The 26,298-nt window shown below is 47.0% G+C and overlaps 1 protein-coding gene across 1 annotated transcript in view; it reads right to left on the bottom strand.

Annotated features, from left to right (window-relative positions):
* LOC147727266 (uncharacterized) overlaps nt 1–26,298 on the bottom strand; it is a 734,797-nt gene that overhangs the window by 141,262 nt on the left and 567,237 nt on the right. The window contains exon 12 of the mRNA XM_086961322.1: nt 2,774–2,963. Within this exon, the coding sequence (XP_086817448.1) occupies nt 2,774–2,963 (190 nt within the window). The remainder of the gene's footprint in view (nt 1–2,773; nt 2,964–26,298) is intronic.

Genomic DNA, 26,298 nt, shown 5'->3' with positions numbered 1-26,298 from the left:
AGGAACCTGAGACAGTTGACTCCAGTGGTGGAATCGACTGCTAATATAACTGCAAGTGCTCTTGGTAATCTGACAGCAGAGCTTCAGGCGGACAGGCTTATGACGTTGCAAAACCGTATGGTTTTAGACGTTGTTCTTGCAGATAGAGGTGGTGTATGTAAGGTGATCCATTCGAGTTGCTGCATTTTCATCCCTGATTACGCTCCAACTGTATATCAAGCCATCTCGAAGTTGCATAAGATCTCCGAGTCCATACACGTGGACGTAGGTGATTGGACGCTACTAGGATGGTTTTGGGGCCTGATGTCGACGTGGGGTTGGAAGATTCTGATGATCATTGGGGTTGTTGTAGCATTTCTGTTCACGTGTTGTCTTTGTGTGCAGTGTGGTCCTGCCTTATGTGGCCTCTGTGCCACGACGTGTATAAGACGGCCATCTGTTACCAAGGAAGCATTGATGGATAGAATAATGTTGCAGCAACATCTGAATGACCTGATGAATATCGAGATCGATTCTGATATCGACTAGTGCTTGCCTACATGAGGGCAAAAGGAGCGTCTGAGGTTCCGTGACAATCATAATGATGTCTTTGACTCGTTCGAATATGGACGAGTTTGGTATCTATGAACCGCAAATGATGAGTTTAGTGGGTGTATGCATTTTCGCTACACTGGCCTGAACCATTCGTCTTATACGTGGGTTTCTTCATCTGAACCCACGGGTTCCATTTTAGATACGGCATCCATTTTGTCTCTTTCCCTCAAGTAGCCAGCGAACGGACACTGTCCGTCGTGACCCTGGGATTCCCAAGCTTTTGCCGAAGACACGTGTTCCTTTGAGGGTGTCTTTATGACGAGGGGGGTGACACTGCAAAGGCAGATGGCCCCGCTCAAGGCTCATCTTGCCATGCCGGTCTATTGTTTCAGCCGTGCATGCATAAGGCACGAATCCTTTGATCCTGCAAATCGTGTTTCCGATATCGCCTCCTATACTCTTTTTCAATCTGTTGTCTTCCTTGCACCTGTTTCTGTCTCTTCCTTAAACTCGTTTACAGCCGGAATGGAATGTACTTAATGATGGGATAACGTACTTTTACAGTTGGGAACCAGCGATGCTACTGTAATTATGTTCCGGGACCCTGAATACATGAAAGCGACCCTTTTGAAGCTTACTGTGGGAACTGAGTTGTAACCTTTTGTTCGCCATGTTGTGCTATGACTGAAATATGTATAAAAGGAGCGACCCACTGTTGCAATTCGAAGCAGTCTCCTAGAACCTACATATGCTGTACTTCTTGTGACTTCTGTATTCCCTGCAGTAAATAAACGCTGATCTTTGACGCCGAAGGAAGTGTCCCGTGTCTCTGTAATTTGTACGCCGGAACAGGTCACCCACAAAGGTTTCAGGTGTTGTTCCCTGGCACCGCTGGGCCTTAGAATAGCCCAGTCCTTCAGGCTTACCAATTAATACTTCTAAAACGAAGCTCCTTTATTTTAACCCTAGTAGGTCGGCCAAATCCACCCTCGTACTTGATGGGGCGCCCTTAGAGCGTGTCAAAATATTTGACTATTTGGGGATTAGAATCTCGGACAATCTGAGATGGCAACCACATATTGACAAAATGGCTTTGAACTATAAGAGGGTTGTGGGGGTGAAAGGGAGGGAACACCGTGCTTCAACCTCTAGGCCAATTGCCGCTGCCCTTGAGATCTACGCTGCAAGGGCCGTAGGCTGTGCACTATATGGAGCCGAACTCTGGGGCTTTGGCAGCGTAGATGTGCTTGTCACAGCAGAAAACAAGTTTTTTTAGAGAGTTGACCTCACTCCCCAGGGGCACCCCCACTAAGCCACTCTTGAGTGATCTGGGTTGTTGCTCAATTAAGGATCTAATCACTTTGTGTCCCCTCCTTTATTGGGCTCGGCTATGGCGCACCCCTGAGATATCTAGATATGCCAAAGGCCTAAGAGAAGTAATGCATCTCCAGGGATCCCATAAGATTGGTTGGCTAATAAATCTAAAAAGGCTTCTCATGGTTACAGGTCTTAAAACTGCATGGGAGTCAGGGGTCTCGTTGACCAAGGCAGAAACCAAGAGAGCCTTTTGGGCATGTATCGATAATCAGGAGCATAGAAACCCCAATTTAGGTAGACTGACTGAAGAGTTCCGTCAGCACAAGCAGGTGCCTCGTCTAGAGCCCTATCTAGATTTTATTCAGAAACCTAGAGATAGGGCCCTCTTTATTCAGTTTAGAATGGGCATTCTTCCTGTTCATGAACGTACAAGTAAATGGAAGCCTCCTCACCAAACGTCTCCTAATTGCCCACATTGTTTGGGCGTAGTTGAAAATGTTCCACACCTTTTCTTTGTATGTCCGGCCTACACCAAACTTAGAAGAAAGTGGCTAAGACCCATCTGCCAGCAGCTAGAAATTAGGAATCACTTTATTGCTCTTAGAATTCTCCAAGCAGATGCAAATACAACCTTAGCCTGTTGTGTGGCAAAATTTCTTAGCTGGGCTTGGTTGATAAGATTGAAAGCATAATGATGAATTTCTACTATTATCTATTTTAAAATTTTATCAAAGCTGTTATAGTTTAATACATTTTTATCACTTCATTGCAAAAAATGATTGTTAATGCAATTTTACTTTTTAGCTATAATCATTATGAAATGTGTTTTTAATTGCAAAAATGCTTTTAAGATATTTTATATCGAAATAAAGCTTTGTTGACTTGTATTTTTTGACGCATATGATTGAAAATTTTGACTTACCACATTGAGCCCTGTTACATTCAGCATGGTTAGTTCTTTCAAAGCAGAAGCTATCTTTGTTAGGCAGGCATCGGTTACTTTAGGAATTCTGCCAATGTTCAGGGTCTTCAGATGGATGCAATCTGCAGCAGTGGAGTTTATACACTGCGGTGTTAAAGCATGGCAGCCAAAAACTTCTAATTTGTTGAGACTGTAAAATAGAAAGTCATTTTTACAAGGCATCAGATTGTACCTAGAAGTAGCAAATATGCGCCCATTTCTATTGGGGGAGAAGTTGCAAAACATCCTATGCACAATAGTAGAATGTAGTTAAAAGGTGCTGGGAAGGCACCTAATCTGAATCGAATGTGTGTGCTATTTTATATTCTGAATAAGATGAGCATGAAATGTTAAATGTATATATTAGCACAGAGTCAAATTAGCATAGATGACACCTTCCACTGAGGGTGCAGAATATCTTACTTACTTACTCTACCACTTCACCGTACACAAAGAAAACGTTGTATAAAAATCAGCAAATCCAGTTGAATATGCCAAGTAGAGTTTGCATAAGGAGAAACTGATATCCCAATATAATGGAGCTACACTGCAGATGTAAGTAGGACATATAAAAAGAAATATAGCCTGTGCTGTGAGCATTTCCAAAGAACGTACAAATATACAAGAAATTGAGGAGAACTGACAGAGTGGGTTCTCCTCAGTGGTGCTAAGGCGGAGGAGTGTTGCCCTACAGGACAAATGAATGATAATAACACCATGCTATTTTCATTTTATTTTTCCATACTGGCTCTGTTTAAGTGTGGGGTGGGGTGTCCACAGAGCAGAGGGAGTAGTGGTGAATGCTTTCTAAATACACATGACGGTTTGGCCAGCCGTCTTGGGCTGGCCAAACAGTCATGAGCACTTAGAGGGCCATTAGGATGACGGGCGGACTTTGTCCACCCGCCATCCTATCGGATACCGGGCCCCCCCGCCATAAGGGCGGGGGTCCCGTGGGGGGTGTTAGGATGCGCCCGCCACTGTGGCGGGCGCATCCTGCATTTTTAACAATGTGGCGGTCGGTGCTCTCAGCACCGCCCGCCACAATGCTTGTCGTGCGTGTGCATGCACAACGTGGCAGGCACCGCGCGGTGCCTCCCATGGTGTTTATGCACATGTAGTGGGGTACCATAGGTACCCCCCATGCGCCTCCCCCACCCCCCATCATCCTGGGGGCCCGCCATGGGCCCCCAAACAGAAAGACCGTATGCCTTTCCATGGCTGCAACCCCACCACGCAAAGGCACCCTCCCGCCCTCATTCTAATATGGTTGGCGGTATCTCGCAGACACCGCCACCATAGGAAAGCACTTTTTCCGCCTGTCATGCGGCGGATGGACTTTCCATCCGCGCCGGACCCCCCAGCCATCCTAATGTGGCGGTGGTCATTTTGTTAAGGATGGCGGTAGCTACCGCCGGCCTGGCGGTGGCAATCCGCCCGCCATCCTAAATGGGCCCCTTAGTATTTCCCCACCTGGCTGTATTGCACAGCCGGTGGAGAACATGCACAGTCTACCACTACCTGTCTGAGTGCCGAACCAGGCCGTTCAGACCAATCACGACGCTCCTGTTATGCTGGTGACAGCAGCATCATGTTTGGCTTAGGGGAGTCTTGGAGCCTGTCTGCTTCCTGTTTCCATCATCGACCAAAGAGGAAAAAGGAGAGGTGGGAGCCGGCGGGTAAGCGATTTCTATTTAATCCCACCACTACTGGCAGCCGCTACTGGTTCTCTTAATAAAATTGGCAAACCTCCCATCACATCAAACTCACCTCGATTTCAGTCAGGGAAATGCTTGGTTTCTGACAGCAAAGCCCTGGTTGACTCTGCTTTCAAATACCCTTTGCGCAGCGGACCGACCACCACTGGACCACCTGGTCACAGTGGTAGTCATTCTGCCCTATTTAGGTTAGAAGTCCTGGGAGTTCTAGGACTAAAAACCTGAAAATGTCTCTGATTCACATGGTGAAAACTCGCAGTGTATGAAGACATATGTCTTTTGCCCCTCTTTGGGGTTTGTTCCACGGGTGGTTTCTCCGCTATGGCAGCACAGTGAAAAATAAAATGGTAATAAAATAATGTTATTATCACTTTATTTTTCACTGTTGCCTCTGCTGGGTAGATGTGTCCCTGGGTGGGGCGGGGACGGGTCTTCCTGGGCTTCAGGGGGAAGGAGTGATGGGTACTGCTTAGTGTGCATGTTGGTTTGGTTAGCTGTGTAAAGATGGCCAACTCAACATGCGCGCTTAGCATTTCTCCAATCCGAACTGTGTTGCACCCTGTTTGAATGGCAAACCAGGCCACTCAGACCAAGCCCAGCACTTCTCTCATTCTGGGTAATAGCATTTCCAGCATGACAGCAGCATTGGGATTAGTATCTGGGAGCCTGCACAGCGTGCACTAGTTGAGGATGGGAAGCGGACCAAAACGGCGGAAAGAGCATCAAGTAAGGGGTAATTATTTTTAAATAATTTTTTTTTTGTGTTTTTATTTTTGCATTCCCCCCACACTGCAGCCCTACCATGTTGCATTGGGAGTAGCTGCCTCTGATTCGTTTTTGAAAAGCTAAAGCATATTACTTGCAGGTCGACAAAACATGTCCGTTCACCTAGCATTCCCGTAAGGCAAAAGTTGATTTATCACACCAGTGGAGCACCATCGTTTATGTACTGAAACATTTTTTTATCATATTTTCAGAAAACAAGTTGCATGTTCCGTTGCAATGCAACACTGTTACAAATGTTGGTCTAAACAAGCATTTGCATTGCCAATATGTCTCATCTTTGGGACATTTTCAGTGTTTAGCCTTGCAGCACATTATCCTCGGTTCTGTGCCACCATGGATTTAAGACTGTTCAATTACAACACACTGAGTCATGCAGTCTGATTCAGGAATACATGCTGGGATCAGGACACATTTATGGACACATTCCAAAGCTTTTTAATGCACAGGCAGAAAGACAAGTGCCTTGATGCAGACACATTACATAGCCCCTCTCAAAGGCCTCTCTAATCCAGACACACTTCTCTAGAGATTTCCATTAAAAATGCTGCTCACACCATCTTTTTACCAGGAAGCCTCCGGACCCGCCCTCTGTCCCAACCACCTGGGCATAGGTCATAGGAGCACTGGGCATAGCAACAACAACAAAATAATCCCATCTGTCAGGTAGACAAGAAATAATCAACAAAACAGGGACGACATCAGCATCACTGAATTTCCACGCACCTAAAAAGTAAAAAAATGAACCTGACCTTGTGTAATGTAACCGTCACTTTTGTAAAGCACTCCAATACCTTCATGTCAGTCGAGTTCGCGCTCTTTAAAAATTACCCAAAAAATGTATCTGACCTTGTGTAATGCAACTAGCGCTCATGTAAAGCACTCCAACAGCTTCGGGTTGCTCAAGTACACCTTATATAATAACAAATGCCTCAGAATCCTTGGGGAGCTTCTGTGTTTGTGCTTTGAAATTAGAGCTCTGGGAGGAGGATGACAACAAGGGACCTGATTCACAGAATTAATGTAAGACAAAATCCTAAACTTACTACTTTTGGTATTCACAGAATGCACTTACTTATTTTGGTAGTCATAGAATGGATTTGGGACTACTAACTTTACGTCCGCACTCGGGCTGGAGATTTCGGCCCGGAGGCGGAGATTCTGGCCCGGAGGTGGGACTTCCTGTCTGGAGGTGAGACTTCCGGTTGCAGCTTGCAGCTAACTTGAAATAGCCAATCATACATACACCCGTCGTCAGTATGTGCAATGAGCACAGTGCTCTAACACTGCACAGCTGTGCCAAACGCACTCAAGTCCTAAGGCTGGTAAAACAAAGTCAGAACATGAGGTTGGCAGCCAAAAGGTTTAAGGTAGACCACACCAGGGTGGGTATGGCTACGCCGGGACCGAGACGGCTGCTCGGAGCAGAAGCTCTCCTGGCCGTAGCGCCCAATTGATAATATCCCGGACTTCCATGAGGCCATAAAATACGAAATTCTGCAGAGCAATCCTTCATATAGCTCGGATGCTCGTGGCGATGCGGCAGAGATCCGGGTGGCGGTGAGCGGACGGTGGCCAGTGCTGTCTTTATCCGGAGCGCCTTGGGAAAATGGCTGCCGCCAGGATCCTGCCCGAGGAGGAGGCCGCCATGGAGGAGTGAAGACGCGGCCGGCTGGCGTCGGGAGGAAGGCGTGGTAGGTGTGTCTGTCCCGCGTGTTTGGGGCTCTGCTACAGTCATCGGCGGCCCCGCGCGGTGCGGGGACTCAACCCGGCCTCCCAAATTGCACCTTTAGCAGCCCTGGGACCGGTGAGGGCTGACACCACATAGCGGCCGCCCCGCAACGCATAGCGCACGGGGCGCTGAACCTGGCCCAGACTCTACCTACGGGCGGCACCCCCGGGGGCCCCAGCGCTTATAGGCATACATGGGGCCTTTCTCCCCCATCCACCTGAGATCCCTGAATGCAGCAGAGATCACGGGGGGCCTTGCTCTATTGACTGCCAAACAGACCACTGACACTGCATGGCGGGTCCCCCTTTGAACCTGGCCCAACCTCTACCTCCAGGCAGCACCCCCGGGACCTTAGGAAACAGCGAGGTGCACCAGCGCCTGTGGGCACACGTGGCGCCTTTCTCCCCCATCCACCTGGGACCCCTGAATGCATCCGAGGTCACGGGGGTCCTTGCTCTATTAACCACCAAACAGACCACTGACACTGGACGAAGGGCCCCCATTGAATCTGGCCCAGACTCTACCTCTAGGCGGCACCTCAGAGGCCTTGGGAAACAGCAAGGTGCCCCAGCGCTTATAGGCATACGTAGCGCCATTCTCCCCATCCACCTGAGACCCCTGTATGCAGCCGAGATCACGGGGGTCCTTGCTCTATTAACCACCAAACAGACCACTGACACTGCACGAAGGGCCCCCATTGAATCTGGCCCAGACTCTACCTCTAGGCGGCACCTCCGAGGCCTTGGGAAACAGCAAGGTGCCCCAGCGCTTATAGGCATACGTGGCGCCATTCTCCCCATCCACCTGAGACCCCTGTATGCAGCCGAGATCACGGGGGCCCTTGCTCTATTGACTGTCAAACAGACCACTGACACTGCACGGCGGGCCCCCTTTGCCAGCTCGAGCCTGTTGGAGCTCCAGGAGCCACCACATCGCAAGCTGACTTCAAAGGTGGTCACTTCATTAGAGGCCTGCTCAACCGTGGAATCATAAGCGGGGGCCTGTCTGAGACCTGGCTGGAGGGATACAGAGTCTGGTAGAAGTTGCCGCGCGCCTTCAACTGAGGAAACTCCAGCATTACAACAACTGCGGAGGACACCCCCAGGCATCACATCACAGGCTGCCCAGCAATTCGATCACTCTCTTGCTGGCACCAGTCCCCTCGCCCGGGTAGCTGCAGCATGGGTCGCAAGGACCCCAAGCAATGCGTCCTGCCCTTTGAATAACTAGTGGAGCCTACTAGAGACCACCCGGGCGACATTGCGGTTGGGGGGAATCCTCCAGCTACGTCAGCAGATGACCCGAGCCAACTGCACCCACTGCTGCTGGAAATGAGACCAGGGTTCAAGGCGCTAGATGTCTGCTTTGACGCTCTGGACAAGCACATAGGAGATCTTGGCGCGAAGGTACAGGTGCACGATCCCCGACTTGATGTCGTTGAGTCACGTACATCGGACCTCGAAGACGGAATTGCACAGGCAGTGAAGAAGATAGACCGCATGGAACGGATCCTAAAGTAAGTCACAACAAAGAACGAGGATTTGGAGGCGCGTAGTCATCGTAATAACATTCGCCTGGTGGGTGTGCCGGAATCCACTGCTTCAGGCCGCATGGACAACTTAGTTGAGATGATCCTCACTGACCTGTTTGGGAAGGAAGCGTTCACTCCTGGTTTCGTGGTAGAACGCACCCACAGATCACTTGGTCCGCGCACCAACCCGGGATGCCCACCCCGGCCCATTAATACGCGAATAATGAACTTTCGCAACAGACACTGCACTGCAGCTGGCCTGTGAGAAGGGCAAACTTTCCTGGCAGGGCTCCAGACTCTCGTTATACCCGGACTTCACGACAATGGTCCAAGACGCAAGGAGGAAATTCCTAAGGGTCAAGGCTACGCTGAAAAATTTAGGGCTGACCTTTGGCATGCTTTATCCGGCCAGGCTGAGAGTGGAGGTGAATGGTGGGGCTCGAATTTTTGAAAATCCCACGGAAGTACAGGAATTTTGCCGCAATTACGAACTTAACAACAGGCTCCCCCCGGAGACAGACACTGCTTCACCCCCCACAGTGGCTCTGCTGCCAGTGTGGATTTAGTCTCGAACTCTGGGCGTGACTGACGGCTGTTCGCCTGCAACTTACCACTGCATCGTGCCTTTGGAATGTTAATATAGACAACCGGGACCTTTTACATTGAGTTTATGTCTGTTGAGGCTGCTAGGGCGTGGAAAGCGATACACCCCCCACTTTGGTGTACACCTCAGAGATCGTTTTGATGATGTTTGATAGTATCGCTTTGGTTTCACTGTTGGTTATGTTTGTAATGCTATTGGTACTAATGCATGTTTTTGCAAAAATGGTATTGCCTCTCCGGATGGACGGGAAGGCTGGGTGGGGGGGAGGGGTATTGTTCATATTGCATTGCACTGGTTATATGATTCCTTTGTTTGTGTTCGCAAATTTTGGGTACTGTACTTGGTTACTCTTTGCTCTTATTTTTTTCTTTATCAAATGGCACAGTTAGGTTATAACTCAGCTCCAGCGAAACTCACATTAGCAACGTGGAATGTCCGAGGTTTAAATGACACACGCAAAAAGCGGCAGGTTGTCCATTATTTGGTCAGGCACGGGGTGGACATGGCCTTTTTGCAGGAGACACATTTTCCTGTCAGCGATCAGGCTAGGTTCGTCTCCTCCTGGGGCCCCAACAGATTCTTTGCTAACTATAGCAATTACGCTAGGGGCACTGCCATTCTAATACACAAGCGACTCGCTTTTAAGTGTCACTCTGTTACCTATGACCCGGACAGAAGGTTTATAATAGTGGTGGGCACACTGCTCAATCACAAGAGAGCTATGGTATGCATATATGGTCCGAATAATGATTCCCCAGATTTTTATTATGCATTACTATCCAAATTACTGCAACTCGGCTCCACGCCCCTGCTACTGGGGGAAGACTTCAATGTCGCTTTACACCTGCCCACGGACAGTACCTCCACTGCCCCGACCCCAAGCCTCGAGCTCGTAAGGCCCTACATTCTATACAGGAACACTTTTCGGTCCTGGATGTGGCCGGACACGTGACCCAAGCCACATCTCCTACACTCATTATATTAGATCCCATGGCACCTGGAACAGACTGGATTATTGGTTGACTACTCCAGACATTTATAGATGGTTCCATAAAATGTAAACACTATCCAGAACATATTCGGACCACTCCCCTGTACTGCTCTCCCTGATGGTCCATGCCCTGAGGGCTTTGAGCGGCAGTGGAGGTTCCCCCACAGGACGCTGGGGGACGAGGTTTTGAGGAAGGAAGTCCAGGACACAATTGAAGAATACTTTACACCTAACACTGGATGGGTTCACTGGAGAATTTTACAAGGCATACAAGGAGCTCTTGATCCCTCATTTATTAGTTATGTATGCTGAAGCACTGGAGAAGCAGGTCCTCCTGCCCACTCTCCGCGAGGCAATTATTATATTGCTTCCCAAACCAGGGAACGACCCGTTACTATGCAGCTCCTATCGCCCCCTGTGCCTCCTCAACTTAGACTATAAAACACTAGCACCCCATCGTTCCATGGCGTTCAATCTTCGTACACTGTTCAACACCCTACACAGGCTAGACCCGAACACCCCCGCAGTAGCTATCCTGCTAGACACTGAAAAAACCTTTGACTCCCTGGAATGGCCCTTTTTTCTTTCAATAATGCAACAAATGGGTATGCCACAGGGCTTCATAGCCACCACAGCCCTATTATATAGTAAGCTCGCTGCTCGACTCCGCCTCAATGGCACACTATCTGCTCCTTTTTCCCTATCACGATGTACTAGACAAGGTTGCCCCTTGTCTCCCCTGTTGTTCATATTAGTGATGGACCCCCAAGTGAGACACTTTCAGGAGAAACATTCACACAGAGCCCTACGTTTCCAGACGGGCCCGTTGCTGGTCTCTCTCTATGCGGACGATACAATCCTCTATGTCCACGATCCCCAGACTAACTTAGATGCCCTTATACTGGAAATTCTGCGATTTGGCACATTTTCTGGCCTGGGAATCAACTGGCGCAAATCTGTAATCTTTCTTCTCACGAAAAGCAAAACTCCATGGACAATGGAGTTCCCGCTGGAGTGGTACTCGGACTCAGTAAAATACCTGGGGGTGCACATACATCTTGAAGCAGAGCAAATTCTTCACCGTAATTATGGCGTGGATAAGTTAGAAACACAAATAGATCATTGGTTGAAACTTCCACTTTCCATGGCAGGAAGAGTGGCCCTCATTAAAATGATAATTCTCCCAAAGTTTTTAATATTTATTTCACAATATCCTGATTCCCCTTATGAATACATTTTTTACCACACTTCGCACCCAGCTGATCAGGCTGGTCTGGGGTGCTAAGACGCCTCTGGTTTAATGGAATGTCATGACGCTTCCCTCCTCCGGGGGGGGTACGGTGTTCCTGACCTACAGCTGTACTATCTGGTGGCACAGTGCAGTTTTGCGCAAGCGTGGTACCACCCAGACGCCAGAATCACTTTTCTGAAACCGGAATCCGATTTTGTCCTTCCGGACACGCTGGATGTGGTTCTGCCTGTCGGTATCCCATGAGACCGCACTGATATCCAACCGTTCTCCACGACTAGCTGGGCATGGGCCAGGCTGGGGTATCTCATGAACACCCAGATGGTGTATTCCTCCGGCATGCCACTCCCAAACACTAAATTACTGCCGATAACAGGGGAAAAGCTTGTACAGAAGACCTGCAAGAAGTTCGGTATTGCCAAGATGGGAGATTTTTTCCCAGCGGGCCATGCATTTGACGCGGAGGACGCATCCCTTTTTCCAGACCGTACGTTCATTGATAGATTTGGGCTCGCCAGACTTCGTTCAGCCCTGCAGGCGGTGTTCCCCGACTTTCCACTGGAACCCCCGTCTTTTTTACCACTTACAATGGTCATAGGTAGTGCCAGGGGGGTACATTTGATCTTGCAACTCTATAAAACCTGTGCTGACTTGATCCCGATAGACGATAGCAGGGTGCGGAGTGCATGGGAAGCAGATTTAGGCAACCAGATATCTGATGAGCAATGGGTGGCATGCTGTCTGGAGACAAAGACAGTTTCCATAAACAGCAGACATTAGTTGATTCCCTTTAAGTTTCTGCGACACATGTATGTCATCCCAGTCAGGGTGCATAGGATAGACCCCAATAAACCCAACCACTGTCGGAGATGTCAATCCCCTCAAGCCGATTTCGCACACCTTGCCTGGAAGTGCCAACGTATACACATATATTGGGTGGAAGTTCACCACACATTGAGCAAGAGCACCCAGTTCCGGGTGGATCCTCTGCCTGAGATCGCACTACTGGGATATGCCGTGCAGCTCCCACTTAAGGTTAGACGTTTGGCGGCTATCGCCTTGCTATTGGCCAAAAGGGAAGTAGCAATACACTGGGGAAGTAGAAGAGCACCCACGAGACAAGGCTGGCTCCAAAGCTTGGTGTCCTGTTCTACTAGAAGTGAGCAATACGCAGACACTACCCCCCAGCCTCCAGACCAAGAGACATTTGGGGCCCCTTCAGGGAGTCTCTGGCAGCAAAGCAGCAGGATCACCCCTAACAACAGGAGCGGGGTCTGGTGCCAGCTGGAGTGGGATGAGCTACTGTTTATTTATTGTTGTATGTCTTGAATCCTAACGCATAGGCCATATACTGCAATATACTAGTCCTGCTGCATCATCAGGTGGATGGAAAGTGTTGATGGGACTAACACAGTGTTTCTTTGGATGTGACAGCTGGGCTGGGCCTTTGCTGTGTTATTCATACAACAAATGATACCATGAGTAATGTGATATGTGTAATCGATGTTTCATGATACTGCCTTCTATGTATGTAATCAAGATACCCAACTATTTGAACTCAGTGCAATGCTTTATGTGTTCATCATAAAACTGCTAAATAAAGTTAAAAACAAAAAAAGGAAGACCACACCAACAATGGTCAGGTATAACAAACTAACAAAAATAAAGGCGTAATGTTAACACTAATTGGGCAGTGCTTTGTGGGAAGAAACCAAACAGAAAAGGAGGGACGAAGAGGAAGGCCTAACCACTGGCAAGCAATCAGTTTTGAACAACAATTGAAGGGATGAATTAAAAGGCAATTAGCGGGCTGTAAGCCCACAAAGTGATTACAGTATGTCTCAAAGAGACAGCACATGCACTGCCTAGGATCAACCTCAAAAGAGATTATCAAATATTGTAAAGATAGCCAAGCAGACAAACTTATTAATTGATAAAATCAGCACTGGAAACGTAAGCCTTTTGACTATATTGTAGAAGAAGATTCCCAAGAGAGATCCTGTAACGTTTGTGTGTGCGTGTATGTGTGTGTTTGTGTGTGTGTGGCAAAGCTGACACTTCTTCAGAGTGTGCCCTGGGTGGAAAGAGATTTTCTGCCCGCACTGCTGTTGATGCAAAAACATGAGGCAGCAGGGGGCCCCTTTCCCAGGTCAGTCCCTGGCTAATTGCATTACAGAGGCTTGCCTCTGAACTCAAACATCTTGCATCTCCCCCAACTCACCCAAATCGCCCACAGCGTAGCTCTGTCAGGCTGGGACCAAGTTGTTTAATGGGGGTGGAGCGTGTGTTGGTGTATGACGGCAGGGGGTGAAAGTTCCGGTGGGAGGGCAGGTAAGTGGGCTGATAGGGTGTTAAATACAGAGACTGAGACACATTAAAAAGGATTAGAATAACTTTAAACTAAATCTCTGAAGCCAAGAAAGAGGGACTTTGCTGTGCATAGGACCTTAATGCAGAACCACACGAGCCCCTCTGAAAATTCGTGCCTTGGCCTGGTTCCAGTTGTCCATGACAAAAGGCGGCCCTGTTAGGAGACCTAAAGAGTGGTGGCATTCCCAGGCATGGCAAAGCAGACGTTCAGAATTACCCTGAAGAACTAAATTAGACAAGGTGGGGGAAAGAAGTCAGTGGGTCGCAGAGAGTAAAGGGGATGAGGTTAAGGGTACATTTATAATATCAAGCATGGAGCTCACATATCTTCTGAGGTGTTTCATGACTCGAAGGGAGTGGATATGCTTGTAGATATGTTGTGTCAAGATAGGTGAAAGGCAACTCCAGGTGGAGTCTGGGAAGTCAAATCTCCTACATCTCTTCCTAAAAGTGTTCAGGGAGGGGTCACTATGGGGGCGTATCACAAAAGTAATTTAAGCATAAGCACCAAATGCAATCAAACAGCGTCATCTGAACCTGCATTGTATATTTGATGCATTTCTGTGCTGTGAAACATAGTAGGTAGGTCAACCACCCCCTTTATGCGGTATTTCGTTCATTCTCCAGTGCCAAAGAACATAAATCTTGGATGTGAAATGAGATGTTGCCATCTATCCGTGCTATTATGTTAGCATGTTTTCTACATTCAAAGTATTATGGAGAATGTCTAAATTAGATGACAGTCACAAGTGGCGCATAGGACTTTCCAAATCTCATGCCAATGGAATGACATTCAGGAGCTAGCTAATAGCATGTTCAGTAGGTCACTTGCTGGTGATCCGCATTCCGAGCAGAGCTCATTCAAGCATAGTTTCACCGGTGTTTGGACAAAATTAAGTTGGAAATATTGGGGAAAAAACATTGTGATACAAAAATATTGTGATGTAGAAATATTGTTGCCAAGAATATTGTTTTTTCAGTTAAGTGATATCATTGTTAAGAATATCATTGCTGGTAATATTGTTTACAATAATATATTTGGTAATAATATAGCCTTTTAATTATTTTAATGTGTTTTAGTTCATATTCATTTTTTTGTGTTACCCTTGTTTGTATAATTATAATAGATTTTTTTTAAATAGTTCATAATTTTACGTGATTTAGAATTTTGAATGTAATTGCTAATTGTAAATCATAGTGTTGCAGTGGGTTTGTAGAGGGACAGGGTGGACAGTTGTTTCAGTAATAATTATTTATGAATTAATAATTGTGAGCACAGGTTAACGGACAAGTATATTGAACTCATCCTATTTGGAATGGTGGATTCTGACTGGCTTTGATGCATCTTAGCCAGCCCAAAACTGCTTGGTCTACCATTTACTGATCAGCCATGTGGATAGGAAGTTGGTGGGCACACATTCTAGCAACAGAGGGATTCGCTACAACTCCGATGTACAATATAATTTTCTTGCCTTGAAGAGTTTTTTTGCTGTGGTTTGCCATTCTAGTTTGAAAACTTTCTGTGTTGCCAACAGTCATGTCAACGTTTGAATAGCCAAGGGTACTTGCTGTGGGGAAATTTGGGCAGGAATGGGAAACCAGGGAGGTGACCCAGCTCAGGAGACTCCACACAGACCCAAGGTGTTATTTTAGAGGCGGCTGGGGAAGGGGGGTGCTGTAAAAGCCGGAGAGCCTGACTGGAGGCCTGAGTGCTGCTGGGGATTCAGAGGAGAGTGAGGTGGATACTCAGGGGCAGGGTCAGCCTCTTGAGGCTTTCCAAAACAAGAGCTGTAGGGATAGGGCATGGCACATCCCCGAGCAGAAAACAGTGCCACCTCTAAGTTTCAGTCATTTAGGGAACTGGGGAGCAGGTGGGGAGAAAGAGGGCTTGAGATGTAGTCCAGTAGATTCCAATATGAACGTCGAAAGGCAAGAGCAGAGAGGCAGAGTTGTGTGGAGGTGAGAAAAGGGATGTTGGCTCTGGGGCTGAATGCAGCCGGTTGGATTTCCAAGCCAAGAGGGTCAGGTCCTGCCCAAGTGGTGGCTGCATGTCAACTGGGTCCAGCGCTATGGCACTAGTAGAGGAACCTAATGTGTGTGGCTCCAGTGATTCCTCATCAGAGGTGTGGTAGGGACGGATTGGAGTGTGAAACTCCCAGTGGAGTTGGGTGGTTGAGGGGCACACTATCTCTTCTCGGCAGAGAAGGGAGCGTAGGGGTGGACAGAGGTCCAGGATGCCTCATACTCAGCCCCAGGGTGTGGTGTACTCCAGGTGGGAGCACCAAGGGAGGAGCCAGGGCAGTACCAGGAGGTCATCAACAGGAGTGTCCCCTCTAGTGGCAGGAGTGTCCCCCCTTTCAGGATACGGGAGAGTACCCCTCTTAAATGGGGGGGTACAGAACTCCAGAGAAAGGGGACAGGGGCAAAAGAGATCACCCCTGGCCCCTATCCTGCACAAGGATTGTGGCCCTGCGCTGGAGGTCAAGGCTGAGGAGGCCGTTCCTGAGCTGTGAGATGGGAGTAAATAGCGGGGGTGCTATCCCCAAAATTGATCAACCCCCAACTTTTGAAAACAACCCAAGTTGGAAGTCTTGGTGTGAGCAGGAACCTGGTTCTGGGCACTGGTGGTTGGCTGACAGCGCTCTTTTTTGGGTCCTTGCCCATGAACTAAGGTTGCACAGGAGGACAGGAGTCACACCCCTGTGGCTAACAGGGGCACTAGGTTGAGCCTGGGTGGTTTCCCAGGGGAAGCTTAGTGGGCCCTGGGAATAGGCAGAATGGATTCAACAAGGTTCTGTGAAGGGGTGAAAGACTGGCAGGTTCCACTAGGGGAGGTGGGCCATTGTCCAGGGTTTATCGCTCAGTGCAGGGAAGTTTGTCACTGTATTTATTAAACTTCCCTCGCTTTTGGCTGGGAGGGGATGGTGTTGGAAATGATCCTTTCTATGGTGCTTTCCCTCGATTATTTGCGTTTCTCCTTCCCAGTTTTCTGTTGCGCTGGTTGCTAGCCTTAGGACTTGAGCATGTTTGGCACTGCTGTTTAGTGTCCAAGCGCTGTGCTTATAATATACATACTGTTGATCGGTGTATATATGATTCCAGTTAGCTGTAAGTCCCTTATCCTGGGGTAAGACCTATACCAGAGGGAATATATTTCAAATGTGCCTCTGTCGGCCTGCTTCACTGGTTGTGCCAGCCACGGAGGTAGCATATCGATTGTGCCACATGTTTATCCTGGTGGGGTCTGTGTGCACAGGTTTCTGTTACTCGTTTTGGCATTTAAAAAGCTATGTGCCAAGGTTCTGCATGTATCCTGCTATATTGGAGGTCTTGGGCAGGTGTGTGTAGGTGTTACCTGGAAGAGTTGTGAATGACACTGGATGGTGTGTTCAGTACAATGGGGCCTGCTTCTCATTGGATTAGCATGAATGGGTGTAGGGAAAGGCTGTTGAGCATTGTTTCCTACAGGCAGAATATTAACAGTATTGTGTTTTGTATAGATGAGTTGTAATGGAAAATCCTCTCTGGTAGTGAGTTTGACTTTACTGTGCTGGAAATGTCACTGTAGGAAAGAGAGCATTTAGAGACCCTGTGAGTATGGTGGCCTGTCTCCTAATTCACAACTGGGTGCTAGGGAGGTAGCCACACTTGTGCATTCCTGACATAGCGCCATGAATGAAGTTGTTCACTGGAGACTGCGGACCGCTGACTCTAAGAAGCCTTTCTGGGACAGTTACGTGAGGGTGAAATTGGCACCTGCATTCCAAGGGTCAGGGTCTTGGCCCTACTAAAGATTGTGATCAAACTATGCGGGGTCAAATGTTAGAGAGGGTATGTGCATTTACAAGGTGGCCTTTTGAACTGATTGTATCTTCAAAGGCCATGGTGGGTATGACTACTGGGGCTACTGGGGCTTCGGAGTCAGAAATTAGTCACACTTTTGGATTTGGAACCATACTACGCTGGTTTGATACTGAGACATTGGCACAAGGAATCATTAGGGTAGGAGGGACTGTAACTGGACTATCTGTAGACTTGAGGTAGCTTGGAGCTTGCTTTGTTTCAAGAAGGGGACTATCACTTGGTGGTTTTTGCATGGACTTTGCTGTCCTGCATCTAAGTGCCAATTCTCATGGTCTGGGTCTCGAAGTACTCTCCAAGTACTCTCTAAGCCTCCATCGTAGTACTCGAAGTACTCTCCAAGGGCCAGTGAACTGGCCTCTTGTCCATGAAATACCAGGGGCACAAAGGATATCACTGCCTCCGCAAGGTTGTAAGGACTCGCACTGTGTGCGGCAGAAACAGGTAAAAATCATTGTGGTTGGGACAAGGACTTTCCTGATATACATCATCATCTCACAGTGCAAGAGGAGTGTGGGTGCAAGATCAGCAGCCATTTGAGGTGCCAGGATGAGAGGAGCTGGAGGAGTGTGGGAGAAGCTTGGATAGTCTGAGGGACCCATGCTTACAACCAAGGGACCTGTGTTCGCTTGTGGTCTAGAGTGAGTGGTGTCTGAGAGATATTGGGGTAACCTGAGTCAGGAGCTGAGATTGTCATCAGCCTACAGATCAGGAGGACAACAGTGCGTGACATTGTGCCCTCTGTCCGAGGTCATTGGCTCCCTCTCCCTGGACCCATGCCACAGTGTATTTTGTTTTTGAAAACAGGGTGAAAAGACCCGAGGGGTTTCTTGTGCCTTGTGGGCATCTGCAACTGGCCTGTGGGGGGTCTACCGCACGTCACACCTCTGCTTAACCACATGGCTGCTAGGCGTTTTCCCGTCCTGCGCTGAAGAACCAAAATGACCATTATTCATGACGAGCTGGCCTTGTCATCCGCGCACGGCAGGTAAGCGCCATGACGAGCCCAGCTCGTCATTAGCTTCGAAGGGGTTAAGGGGAAAGCACTTCTCTAGACATGGGAGCATGCTAGCTTCTTGGGTCACAACCTTTTGTCTACGGGGAGTAGAAATTGATCCTTTCTGCAATTGGAAAGTCAGACAACTGCCAATCCTCATTTTTACAACTTGTACTCTCCCTCATATTGAAAATTGCATTGATAAAAAATAGATGAAATCATTGTCACTCTTATCAATCAGGGGTTGCAGGTTGTCAAAGACCACATTTTCCAACCTTCAGTGAATTAGGACACCTAATTATTTCAGGCACATCAGCAGCCTCAAGAATTGTCTGGAAAGTGGCAGAACATCACTCATATCCCAAGCAATCTATATTAGGAAAAGGAGGAAAAGGATTCAATAATTGTGCTCAGATTAGGAAGAAATGTTTTCTGTTATCTAAGGGCCTAATTACGATGCGGTCATAAATGGCTCCAACCGTCGGTTGGAGCCTTTTCGACCATATCATAATATGCCGGTTGGATTCCTTTCCTACCGCCTCATTACAGGGAGAGGTGTGGGAGAGGTGTGATGCCGTGGCCAGGGCGACTGACGCTGGAATCTGGGGATCACGGTTCATTCCCCGGCGCTGGCGGCAGATTAGCCCAGCACCATGTGACTCTGGGCAAAAGCTTGCTTAATCTTCCCGACGGCTCCCAGCGCCTGAAGACCCTTACGGGTGATTGTTTGTGCTTTACAAATGTGGCTTATTATTATTATTATTATGATGGAGGCGGTCAGAAAGGAATCTGAACGGTCATTCCGGTTGGCTTCCGATGGGCTCGGCGATGCCCTCTTTCCGCCCGTAGGAATATGATGTTGGGTTTTAGCAGCCTTTCTGTGCTGGCCTTTCCGACATGGAAAGACTGTTGGAACTAGACTTTGGGGGCCCCCAGCAGGCCCTCTTGGGTGCACGGCCTCCGGTTCGAGGCGAAGAGGGCACTTGTGGTGCCACTTGTTGATCCCTGCACCCCGTGGCAGGTGCCTGGACGGGTCTACCACATGATGCAGAGATGAACTTCACCTCCTATTTTACAATGGGAGCATGCATTCTGGCCGGTATACATGCTCCTATTGTAAAGTATAGGAATGCGACCAAACAGTGTTTGGTCACATCCCAATTAGTTGGTTGAGACTGCAGACCGGGTGTCGGTCGGTCCATTGACCAGACGATGGCGGGCAGAGGAAACTCCACCCATCATCGTAATTAGGGCCTAGGTGTAAGAACAATGCCAACTGTGTATAACAAGATATTAGATTGACCAGCGGGTGTGCCAATACCTTTGATTGAATATGATTGTCTATTTCCCACTACCAGACATTTGCATAACCGTAGTCTATATGCTTCATTCTACATGGTCTGTCTTTCTTGCCCACGGATGCCTGAACTTTGTTCAGTGCACAAATGCTGAATGTGAAATTCCAGGTTGTTGTGGCCCAACACAACCTCACTCATCTCTCTGGTTGATGTAGTGACAGTGTTTTCTAAGTTACTAACAATCTCATAAAAGATTCCAGGGATGCAGTGGTAATTCAAACCCAATTCCAATATTTAGATTAGCACACACAAGCACTGCACTAAGTAAGAGACAATAAAAAATGTTTATTCCAACATTCTACTTCTGTTGCTGAGCACATGAAATATAACCACACAGAATATGATTAATGGTAAACAGTCAGAATATCGAATAGGAAATGTTGACTTGCACTAATACTGAGCGCAAAATTTTGTGGTACAGAAATATTGACTGCCACAATATTGTGGACAAGAATATCGAGTTTAAGGTAAGAAATATAATTTTCCAAAATATCGAAGTCATTAATATCGCTTGTTAAAATATAGTTGTGAAAAATATAGTTGATTTAGTTAGTGTTATGTATTTTATTGTGTATTTGAAATGTATGTGCTATATTTTTTTGTCTAAGTAGTGCATTCCTATTAATGTATGTGTTACTTTTTTAGAAGTTATGAATTTTATTTTAATTACATTTTGCGTTTTAGTTCCGTAGTTAGTTGAGGGTTTATAGGGGAATAGGGTGGGAAGTAATTTAATTATAATACATTGAATATTAATTTTATTTTAATTACATTTCGCATTTTTGTTCCATAGCGCATTGTGGGTTTAACACAACATGGCCATTTAACATTGAGGCGGCTGCTGCAGCCAGCAGCACCTGCTGCAATGTTAAATTGCTGGATGCAACCGCCATTGTGGTGGTTGCATCATAATTAGGGGTGCAGGACCACTGCCTTACAGCGGCGTCTTGCACCCCTAATTATGATATGACTGCCACTGTGGGAAACTTGAGTTTTGGTAATCCTATACAACTCACCTGGTTAACTGTCATCTCTCTGTGCTTTACCATATGGAAAATCTGAAATCTCCTCTTCTATCTCCTCAACCATGATTTTACCTACTAGTAGTACCTTACAAGAAATTCATCCTCTGTCTGGATGTGTCCGAACATTATGAACAGAATAGGCATTGGAAGAAAACTGCAAACAATTTGGTGATGTGTAAAGTCAGGAAACTGGTAGTTGAAGTAAAATAGGATTTATTGCAAGAACACAGGAGCAAGGTAGGACACAGCCTACACAGGTCTTCTACATAGCTGAGATACAGAAGCTTGAAGGAAAACAATTCCAAAGCATAATAAAACATAATATGAACACAACATGATGTCAACAAGGTAAGCTAAATAAGCTATAAGTGCATTAGTGTCATTACATCTCAGGTGCTTTCTGCTTTAGTTAGCATGTTAAATATCTACATTCCTTCACACCTTGTTCATAATGTCACCATCGGACACTAGCCAGAGAGTATTTATTTATTTATTTGATTTGTATAGCGCATTATAACCCAGGGGTCTCTAAGCGCTTTGTCAGGGTCCGCTTAACGATTCAGAAAAATACAGCTGGTCAAGAAATTAGAGGCAGCCCCACGCTTGCTGAAAGAGCACAGTTTTTAATTTCTTTCGGAAAGGCAGCAACTTGGTTTCTTTCCGCAGTTCCAGTGGCAATTTATTCCAGAGAGCTGGGAGTATGTAAGAGAAAGCACGACCTCCCACAGTAGCCAATCTACAACGTGGTTGAACAAGGAGGGTAGCTTCTGCAGATCTTAACGCACTCCCCGGCCTATAGAGAGTCAGGCGTGATTTCATGTAGCTTGGTGCCCTACCATAAAGGGCTTTATGGACAATGCACAGCCCCTTGAACATTAGCCTCTGCTTAACTGGCAGCCAATGTAGATCACGCAAGAGGGGGGATGCGTGCGTGTTTCTCAACTTTTTAAAAATTAGTCTGGCAGCGTCATTCATGACGACCTGCATTTTATTTAGGAGTCTTTGCGGTAGTCCTATATACAACGAGTTGCCATAGTCCGGCCTGGCTAGAATCATAGCAGAGACCGCACTCCTCAAGGTGGAAAAGGACAACAACGAGGAGACTTTCCTGAGTTGTCGGAGGAGGCCGACGCAGGTGCCCACTACAGCCGTAACTTGTTTTTTCATGGACAATTTACCGTCCACATGGATGCCCAGGCTTTTGACCACTGCCGCCGATTCCGGGGGCATAGCCAGCTCCCTAGGCCAAAATTGGCCAAGGAAAGGCAAGGAAAGGCAAGCGGGGATTGTTTGCGGGAACCCGTTGCGGGCCCCCAGGGACTCTGGGGGGTGCACATGGGGGGTACCTATGGTACCCCCCTGCAGTTCCATGCACAACATGGCAGGCACCGCGTGGTGCCTGCCATGTTGTGCATGGAAGTGCACGGCTTGCCTTCCTGGCATTGTGGCGGGCGGTGCTGAGTGCACCACCCACCACAATGACAGGAATGCAGAATGCGCCCATCACTTTGGCGGACGTATCCTAATTGCCCCCACGGGACCCCCGCCCTTATGGCGGCCAGTCACATTTCACAATAGGATGGCGGGCTGACTTTGTCCTTACCTTGTTTTCTGGCCACAGATAATGGTGTTCACTTTGTCTATAATGAGATGTGTGAATTTCTAAAGGATCTTTCCATTGTTCAGTTAAAAGCTGCCTTGTATTTTCCACATGTGTATGGCTTGGCAGAACAAATTAACAGAGTTGGTAGGAATTGTGTCTGTAGAGCAGTAGACCAAAAAATGCCTTTGATAGAAGGTTTATGGGAAACGTGGTGGGCCCACAGAATTACTCCTAATTGCATTACCTTAGAATCTCTATTTGGTTTTGTTCAAAGGTAGGTTACGTGGTTCCAACCTCTACCCATAATTGGCTCCAGCGTTTGATGATGTTAGAAAGTTTCCTCATGAAGATATTGGGGGTCATTATGATGGCAGTGAACCCACCACCGGCAGCCTGCCAGTGGTGGATTCTCTGCCATCGCAAGGCACTTTTCCGCCCGCCAGATTACAATGGTGGGCGGTATGCATGGCGGACAAAAACTCAGTCCGCCATGGGTCCAAACCAGGAAATCATTACAAATGCATGGTGGACCCACCCCGCATCTAACAAAATGGTGGTGGTGCCTAGTAGGCACCGTCTGCCATAATATGATGCTGCTTATGCTTCAAGCCAGCCTTTGAATGGCAGTTCCTCTGCCATTCACATGTTGCCATAGATTGACTTCGGGGGTCTGTTGCAGGCCCCCCAGTGTAGGAGCACTTCCTTGTAGTACTTGGGGGCCACCTATGGTGCCCCCCCACATTTCCCTGCACCGAGTGGCAGGCACCACAACTAGCAGCACCTGACGCAATGTTAAAGATATGTGGGTGCAAGTGCCATTGGGTCGGTGGCAATGTAATACCCCCGGTGGGAGCGCCGCCTTGTAGGCGGCCGTAACCACTCCCCGACACGATGGCGGACAGACTGAAGTCCGTCCGCCATCATAATCACCCCCATTTTTAGGAGATGCACAGAATATAAAAAGTTGTTTCAAGGACAAAATATCAAAACCACAAATATCATGGTACATAAATATTGAATCAAAAATATCAAAAAGAAAAATATTGTTATACCATACTTATAATGTAATAACATAAATATCGAAAACAAATATTGTTAAACTCTAATATCAAAGACAAAAATATCATTTATAACATATACATATAATTATATAATCAAAAAGTCTATCATACCACACATTAAAAACAATAACACATGAAGTATAAAAAAAAAGACCAATTTAATTACACATTACAAAGTAAACAATATAAAAAGTTACATTTTGCTAAAAATATATTACATATTACAAACTTTACTAAATAAAAATAATATTTTAAATCCACAAAACACCATAATAATATAAATGTAATCAATATAAACAGAACTTTAAAATTGTAGGAATAATTTACACACTATTCCCACTCCAATCTCTGCAACAGCAGGGAAAGCCATAGACTCAGGAAGGGTCAAATTTACTATTCCAGCTCCAGTCTACGCAACAGTAGGAAAAGCGTTTGTACTCAAGACGGGTCAAAATTACTATTCCCACTCTCGTCTGTGCAACAGTAGGGAAAGCGTTGGGGACTCAAGAGGGTTAAAATCTACTATTACCAGTCCAGTCTGTGTAACGGTAGGTAAAGTATTGGACTCAGGAGAGTTAACAGTTTTCTTTTCCCACTCCAGCCTGTGCAACAGTTGGAAAGCACTGGACTCAGAACGGGTAACAACTTACTATTCCCACTCCAGTCTGTGCAAGAGTATTGAACGCATTGGTCTCAGGAAGGGTACAAATTACTATTCCTATTCTAGTCAGTGCAACAGTAGGGAAAGCATTGGATTTCGGGGAGGAGAGTGGGGGGTACAAATTACTATTCCCATGCCAGTCTGGGCAACAATAGAGAAAACATTGGATTGCTAAGGGGTAAAATGTTCCATTCACATGCCTGTCTTTAAATCAGTAGAGAGACCGCAGTTCACTTCAAACAAATAAAATATTTTAACAACTTCATTAAATAACAAGAAATATAAATATTAAAATATAAAATTATTTTTTTTTTTACATATTTACTGCCATGTTCAATAAATATTTTTAATTAAAACAAATTTTTTAATATAATTAAAATACCACACAATGGGCCCTGGTCTGACACCTCAGTCGTGATCTGATTCCAACCGCTGAGGCTGGGAATGTTCTCCCCACTGTATTACGATGCAACTGCTGGTACCACGGCAGTCTCATCTACGGCAATGAACAGACCCTCGATTATGCCGCTTCAAGTGTATACAAACTCACAAAAACATGTGATATGTATACACATGCATGACATATGTGGGGATAAGCCTAGTGCTGCATGTAACCTATTGTTGGAGTGTGGCGATCAGTGGACGGTCCAGTCAATGGGGATACATGCCACCTCAGAACTTACCTGCATTCTGGCACCCACAGAGTCCTTGGGCCCCATTAGGATGGCGGGGCCGATCCACCCGCCATCCGTGCCGGAATGATCCCAGCCATATTATCATGGCTGGGGGTCCGCGGGGTCGGAAAGACCATCCACCGCTTTTCCGCCCGGTCGACATGTCGACCGGGCAGAAAAGGGTTCTATATGGTGGCGGTGTACACCACCATCCATATTTGAATGGGCATTTTACAATGCCTTTCCGTGGCAGCATTGCTGCCATCTAAAGGCATGCAGAGTCTGCTTTGGGGGCCCATTGCGGGCTCCCGGGGACTCTGGGGGGTGGGGGGTGCACATGGGGGGTACCTATGGTACCCCCAAGCAGTACCATGTACAACGTGGCAGGCACCGCGCGGTGCCTGCCATGTTGTGCATGGAAGTGCACAGCATGCCTTCCTGGCATTGTGGCGGGTGGTGCTGAGTGCACCGCCCGCCACAATGTCAGGAATGCTGGATGCGCCTGCCACTGTGGCGGGTGCATCGTAATTGCAGGAACTGAACACCCGCCCTTATGGCGGGCGGTCCCTTTCTACATTGGGATTGCGGGCGGACAAAGTCCGGCCGTCATCCTAATGTGCCCCCTAGTCTTCGAGGTTCAGATGCTACATTGTAGAGGGGACTTGGAGAAAGGGATCCACGCCAGAGACTGTTGGGGAGAAGCTGATTTAGATGTGTATGCACCCCAAATACTTAGAATACGACGAGTCGAGGCAGTCCATTGGACAGCCATGGACAGCTCATCAGAAATGCACATCATAATCCAGATGGCAGTCAGAACTCCCGGTACAACTCTATGGCTGCTGCGGTCAGTCAGAGTACGCAATGCATGCATCATAATCTGCTGGTCAGATCGACTGATTTCGACGAAACTGCAGCAGTCCGACCACATTCGACAGAACCGCAGGAGCCTAATGGGGCTCTATATTCTAACAATTATAGCAATAGACAAATATAACACAATTTTCAAACAAAAAATGTAACACAATTATCACATAACATAATAAATAAAACACTTTTTTTAAAGAAATCACAATTTTTACATTTATTTTAACTTCCTACCCTAATTCTCTGCAAACTAAACCACACATACTTAAAATATATCTTAAAAATTATAATAATTAGAAATTGTACATATTTAATCATCAATTACACAATTACAAAAAATTAACTAATAATAAAATAGTTGTATTTAATTAACTTCCCACCCTTGGTCCCTACCAATGCAA

The sequence above is a fragment of the Lissotriton vulgaris genome, chromosome 3_1, assembly GCF_964263255.1.
Source record: "Lissotriton vulgaris chromosome 3_1, aLisVul1.2, whole genome shotgun sequence".
NCBI classification, from domain to species: domain Eukaryota; kingdom Metazoa; phylum Chordata; class Amphibia; order Caudata; family Salamandridae; genus Lissotriton; species Lissotriton vulgaris.
This window is presented reverse-complemented; position numbering and strand designations above follow the sequence as displayed.